Source organism: Besnoitia besnoiti (assembly GCF_002563875.1).
Source record: "Besnoitia besnoiti strain Bb-Ger1 chromosome Unknown contig00135, whole genome shotgun sequence".
NCBI lineage: Eukaryota > Apicomplexa > Conoidasida > Eucoccidiorida > Sarcocystidae > Besnoitia > Besnoitia besnoiti.
Window position 1 is genome coordinate 1,677 of NW_021704019.1, and position 6,839 is coordinate 8,515.

Sequence of the window (6,839 nt, forward strand, 5' to 3'; positions counted from 1 at the left end):
ATTTGTCCACCGAAGACAGATCTAGCAGCATACATAGATAATGTCTGCGAGACTACACCAAAAGCAGGTAAAATTAGAATGTATACCTCTGGATGTCCGAAGAACCAGAATAGATGTTGATAAAGTACACTATCACCAGAATACATAGAATCATAAAATTCAGTGTTTACGTGTAGATCAAGAAGGATCATAACTAATCCACCAGTAAGAATAGGTAGAGTGAAGACTAACATAAGGGCAGTAAATATGATAGCCCAGATATATAGAATATAGTTCTTAGCACCAGCATTAGAACCATGAAGACGCAAGTACCAAGGAAGTTAATAGAACTTAAAATACTACTAATTCCTAGTACTGCAAGACCTCCGATAATCCAATCAGTTGCCTCTGGATTTAACACCATCAAGCTAGTACTTAGTGGAGGATACATTGTCCAACCAAGACCACTACCAAACTCGGAACAAATACTTTGAGTTAACAACACAGAACCTAATGGTACTAGAAAATAGGAGATCGCGTTAGTTCTTGGGAAAACGACTTCCGAACCACCAATATATATTGGTACAAAGAAGTTACCATATCCTCCGTACAAAGCAGGCATTAAGAACATAAAGATCATAGCTAGGCCATGTATCGTTATTATCACATTATAAGTAGCTATCGTCTCTGTACAAATGATCCGCGATCCAGAACTGTATAACTCAAATCGAATAAACAAAGACATTATAGTTCCTAGAATACTGAAGATGACTCCGGTTATGAGATACAGACAACCAAGTTCTTTATGATTGCAGTACACCACCACCCCACTGGACTGCTTAAGACAGCTAAAAGTGTTGGATTTCAATATCCTACTACATTAAGATTATTCCACATCGGTTATGTTCTAGGCGTAAATATGGATTCTTGTTCTCACTCATCTTAACAGCGAGAGAAAACTACTACTCAGATGCTAGTCTAATCAGTAGCATCGTACTTGGAGTTATCATCTCTGAGACAGGATTATTTATCAGCTTTTTCTGGGAGTATATACTACGAGTTGGACTACTGGTTTAGATCTTGAAGGTCTTTGTTTACCGATCCAAGTTCTCTTGTGCTTTTCATGACCATCATGTTAAGTGCATTAAGTATAGTGGTATCCAGCGTATATTTGAAAAACCAACATTTGTATACAAGCTGTACGAATATCATGACATTCACTTTGGTAGTCGCCTTCTTAATGTTAGTCTGTACGGAATACTTAGGACTATCTCTTTATATTAATGATAATGCATTTGGTAATGGACTTTTCATCTTAACTGGTATACATTTTAGCCATGTTATTGTTGGAGCTATCCTTGTATTCTTCACTCAAAGTATCTATAGTTCTTTAGTTACTTACATGCCTACAAGCTCTATAATGCTAAGCAAATCTAAAGGTATGTTATGCAAGATCTTTACAGAACCATTCACTATTTTATATCTACACTTTGTAGAAACCATGTGGATATTAATCCACATTACATTCTATCTCTAAATCATATAACGGTCGTAAGGTACGCCGGGGATAACAGGTCAGATAATATTGGGAGTTCTAATCCTCGGATTGTATCAGCACCTCCATGTCGGCTCATTACTCCCTTGTTATTGAACAAGATTCAGTTAGGAACGCTAGTTCACCGTCAGATGTAATACGTGAGCTGGGTTAAGAACGTCTGGAGACAGTTTGTTCCCTATCTACCATATTATCTAATTGGTTTAATTTTCTTACAACGGCTTTTGGTTTGATTGAATTATCGCACCCAGATAACTCCATACCAGTGAACCGGTTTGTAACTCCGCTTCATATCGTACCTGAATGGTACTTTTTAGCATATTATGCGGTGTTAAAAGTAATCCCATCCAAAACCGGTGGTTTGTTAGTATTTATGTTATCAACATGTCAATGAAATATCAACAACGATGAAACTTATTTGGTTAACATAACAACATAGAAGGTAAAGCTGGATTACGTTCAAACTTTACACTGGATACGTTTCAATGTTAACTTACTAAATACCATGGGAGCGAAGAGAATCTAATATGTAACTCCGTTCATGGAAATCAAAAGAGCTTTCACGCTATCTCTAGTGCCTGTCGAGTCGCTCAAGGAAGATTTGATCCTGTATATGATTTAAGGGATGTAAAGGTGCTCAGGGTCTAACCGTCGGGCCATCTGGATCCTCATATTCAAAGATAATTCTATTTAAGAAAGTTTTAGATAAACGACATGTGAAGAGTCGGACCAACTTTCACGCACGACGATAATTACCCGACAAGGATTTACCTACCTTTGGACCGTCATAATACAGCCGCCGTTTACATTTTACTGCACCGGGCAGGGATTATATACTATACCTCTACAGTGGTATTAGCAGTATCTAGTGTTGATGTACAACAGACGCTCTCCTTGTTCCACTACCTAACCATAATCTATTGTTCCAGATATTAAGGAATGTACGCTTCATATAACTACACAACGTTATGCCAAGAAGGATACCAGATTACCGATTATCTTGTTATATTAATACATGGTGTTCAATTGGTTCTATATCCACAATAGTTATCATCTTAACTATGCTCTGCTAATGCACTTAACATGATGGTCATGAAAGCACAAGAGAACTTGGATCCGGTAAACAAAGACCTTCAAGATCTAAACCAGTAGTCCAACTCGTAGTATATACTCCCCAGAAAAAGCTGATAAATAATCCTGTCTCAGAGATGATAACTCCAAGTACGATGCTACTGATTAGACTAGCATCTGAGTAGTAGTTTTCTCTCGCTGTTAAGATGAGTGAGAACAAGAATCCATATATTACGCCTAGAACATAACCGATGTGGAATAATCTTAATGTAGTAGGATATTGAAATCCAACACTTTTAGCTGTCTTAAGCAGTCCAGTGGGGTGGTGGTGTACTGCAATCATAAAGAACTTGGTTGTCTGTATCTCATAACCGGAGTCATCTTCAGTATTCTAGGAACTATAATGTCTTTGTTTATTCGATTTGAGTTATACAGTTCTGGATCGCGGATCATTTGTACAGAGACGATAGCTACTTATAATGTGATAATAACGATACATGGCCTAGCTATGATCTTTATGTTCTTAATGCCTGCTTTGTACGGAGGATATGGTAACTTCTTTGTACCAATATATATTGGTGGTTCGGAAGTCGTTTTCCCAAGAACTAACGCGATCTCCTATTTTCTAGTACCATTAGGTTCTGTGTTGTTAACTCAAAGTATTTGTTCCGAGTTTGGTAGTGGTCTTGGTTGGACAATGTATCCTCCACTAAGTACTAGCTTGATGGTGTTAAATCCAGAGGCAACTGATTGGATTATCGGAGGTCTTGCAGTACTAGGAATTAGTAGTATTTTAAGTTCTATTAACTTCCTTGGTACTTGCGTCTTCATGGGTTCTAATGCTGGTGCTAAGAACTATATTCTATATATCTGGGCTATCATATTTACTGCCCTTATGTTAGTCTTCACTCTACCTATTCTTACTGGTGGATTAGTTATGATCCTTCTTGATCTACACGTAAACACTGAATTTTATGATTCTATGTATTCTGGTGATAGTGTACTTTATCAACATCTATTCTGGTTCTTCGGACATCCAGAGGTATACATTCTAATTTTACCTGCTTTTGGTGTAGTCTCGCAGACATTATCTATGTATGCTGCTAGATCTGTCTTCGGTGGACAATCTATGATCTTAGCTATGGGTTGTATTTCTATTCTAGGTTCCTTAGTATGGGCACATCATATGATGACAGTCGGTCTAGAGGTAGATACCAGAGCTTATTTCTCTGCTATGACTATTATGATTGCAATTCCTACCGGTACTAAGATTTTCAACTGGTTAGGTACCTATATGGCTAGCCATACAACTACAAGAACTGTAGATCTATGGGCTGCTCTTAGTTTTATCCTATTGTTTACTCTAGGTGGTACTACAGGTGTAGTTATGGGTAACGCTGGTATGGATATTGCCCTACATGATACATACTATATTGTAGCTCATTTCCATTTCGTATTATCTCTTGGTGCAGTACTAGCTACTATATGTGGCTTTATCTTCTATAGCAGAGATATGTTCGGAGATACTGTAAATCTATTCCATGTAAATACCGGTGCTTCTCCATATTTAAGCATCTGGTTTGTAGTCTTCTTAGGTAGTATCTTATTTTCATCCCTATGCATATACTTGGTTTCAACGTTATGCCAAGAAGGATACCAGATTACCCTGATTATCTTTGTTATATTAATACATGGTGTTCAATTGGTTCTATATCCACAATAGTTATCATCTTAACTATGCTCTGCATTAAGTATAGTGGTATCCAGCGTATATTTGAAAAACCAACATTTGTATACAAGCTGTACGAATATCATGACATTCACTTTGGTAGTCGCCTTCTTAATGTTAGTCTGTACGGAATACTTAGGACTATCTCTTTATATTAATGATAATGCATTTGGTAATGGACTTTTCATCTTAACTGGTATACATTTTAGCCATGTTATTGTTGGAGCTATCCTTGTATTCTTCACTCAAAGTATCTATAGTTCTTTAGTTACTTACATGCCTACAAGCTCTATAATGCTAAGCAAATCTAAAGGTATGTTATGCAAGATCTTTACAGAACCATTCACTATTTTATATCTACACTTTGTAGAAACCATGTGGATATTAATCCACATTACATTCTATCTCTAAATCATATAACGGTCGTAAGGTACGCCGGGGATAACAGGTCAGATAATATTGGGAGTTCTAATCCTCGGATTGTATCAGCACCTCCATGTCGGCTCATTACTCCCTTGTTATTGAACAAGATTCAGTTAGGAACGCTAGTTCACCGTCAGATGTAATACGTGAGCTGGGTTAAGAACGTCTGGAGACAGTTTGTTCCCTATCTACCATATTATCTAATTGGTTTAATTTTCTTACAAACGGCTTTTGGTTTGATTGAATTATCGCACCCAGATAACTCCATACCAGTGAACCGGTTTGTAACTCCCTTCATATCGTACCTGAATGGTACTTTTTAGCATATTATGCGGTGTTAAAAAGTAATCCCATCCAAAACCGGTGGTTTGTTAGTATTTATGTCCTCTCTCATTAACTTAGCTCTTTTATCTGAAATTCGAGCTTTGAATACTCGAATGTTGATACGACAACATTTTATGACTCGAAATGTAGTCAGTGGGATGGGTAATTATTTGGGTATACAGTATGATCTTCTTGATTATTATTGGTAGTGCTATTCCACAAGCGACTTATATCTTATATGGTAGATTAGCTACTATCGTATATCTTACTACCGGATTGGTTCTATGCTTATACTAAATCAATAGTTATAATGACTACAGCTTCCAAGCAAACATGATTACCGTGATATTGAAATCCAACACTTTTAGCTGTCTTAAGCAGTCCAGTGGGGTGGTGGTGTACTGCAATCATAAAGAACTTGGTTGTCTGTATCTCATAACCGGAGTCATCTTCAGTATTCTAGGAACTATAATGTCTTTGTTTATTCGATTTGAGTTATACAGTTCTGGATCGCGGATCATTTGTACAGAGACGATAGCTACTTATAATGTGATAATAACGATACATGGCCTAGCTATGATCTTTATGTTCTTAATGCCTGCTTTGTACGGAGGATATGGTAACTTCTTTGTACCAAATATATTTGGTGGTTCGGAAGTCGTTTTCCCAAGAACTAACGCGATCTCCTATTTTCTAGTACCATTAGGTTCTGTGTTGTTAACTCAAAGTATTTGTTCCGAGTTTGGTAGTGGTCTTGGTTGGACAATGTATCCTCCACTAAGTACTAGCTTGATGGTGTTAAATCCAGAGGCAACTGATTGGATTATCGGAGGTCTTGCAGTACTAGGAATTAGTAGTATTTTAAGTTCTATTAACTTCCTTGGTACTTGCGTCTTCATGGGTTCTAATGCTGGTGCTAAGAACTATATTCTATATATCTGGGCTATCATATTTACTGCCCTTATGTTAGTCTTCACTCTACCTATTCTTACTGGTGGATTAGTTATGATCCTTCTTGATCTACACGTAAACACTGAATTTTATGATTCTATGTATTCTGGTGATAGTGTACTTTATCAACATCTATTCTGGTTCTTCGGACATCCAGAGGTATACATTCTAATTTTACCTGCTTTTTGGTGTAGTCTCGCAGACATTATCTATGTATGCTGCTAGATCTGTCTTCGGTGGACAATCTATGATCTTAGCTATGGGTTGTATTTCTATTCTAGGTTCCTTAGTATGGGCACATCATATGATGACAGTCGGTCTAGAGGTAGATACCAGAGCTTATTTCTCTGCTATGACTATTATGATTGCAATTCCTACCGGTACTAAGATTTTCAACTGGTTAGGTACCTATATGGCTAGCCATACAACTACAAGAACTGTAGATCTATGGGCTGCTCTTAGTTTTATCCTATTGTTTACTCTAGGTGGTACTACAGGTGTAGTTATGGGTAACGCTGGTATGGATATTGCCCTACATGATACATACTATATTGTAGCTCATTTCCATTTCGTATTATCTCTTGGCAGTACTAGCTACTATATGTGGCTTTATCTTCTATAGCAGAGATATGTTCGGAGATACTGTAAATCTATTCCATGTAAATACCGGTGCTTCTCCATATTTAAGCATCTGGTTTGTAGTCTTCTTAGGTAGTATCTTATTAATTTTCATCCCTATGCATATACTTGGTTTCAACGTTATGCCAAGAAGGATACCAGATTACCCTGATTATCTTTGTTATATTA

The 6,839-nt window shown here is 37.1% G+C and overlaps 3 protein-coding genes across 3 annotated transcripts; 2 read left to right on the top strand and 1 right to left on the bottom strand.

The window, feature by feature from the left end:
- Window positions 1–1,381: 1,381 nt before the first annotated feature.
- Window positions 1,382–1,928, top strand: BESB_024710 (putative apocytochrome b; the record flags this gene model as incomplete). The annotated part of the gene is made up of 2 exons (XM_029361159.1): window positions 1,382–1,418; window positions 1,690–1,928. 2 exons carry the CDS (start codon window positions 1,382–1,384, stop codon window positions 1,926–1,928), a joined length of 276 nt encoding a protein of 91 aa, XP_029214723.1.
- A 696-nt stretch (window positions 1,929–2,624) lies between these two features.
- BESB_024720 (uncharacterized protein) lies at window positions 2,625–2,948 on the bottom strand (the record flags this gene model as incomplete). Its single annotated transcript, XM_029361160.1, has 1 exon — window positions 2,625–2,948. One exon carries the CDS (start codon window positions 2,946–2,948, stop codon window positions 2,625–2,627), a length of 324 nt encoding a protein of 107 aa, XP_029214724.1.
- Window positions 2,949–4,418: 1,470 nt separating this feature from the next.
- Window positions 4,419–5,080, top strand: BESB_024730 (cytochrome c oxidase subunit iii subfamily protein; the record flags this gene model as incomplete). Its single annotated transcript, XM_029361161.1, has 2 exons — window positions 4,419–4,647; window positions 5,016–5,080. 2 exons carry the CDS (start codon window positions 4,419–4,421, stop codon window positions 5,078–5,080), a joined length of 294 nt encoding a protein of 97 aa, XP_029214725.1.
- Between the last annotated feature and the right edge of the window lie 1,759 nt (window positions 5,081–6,839).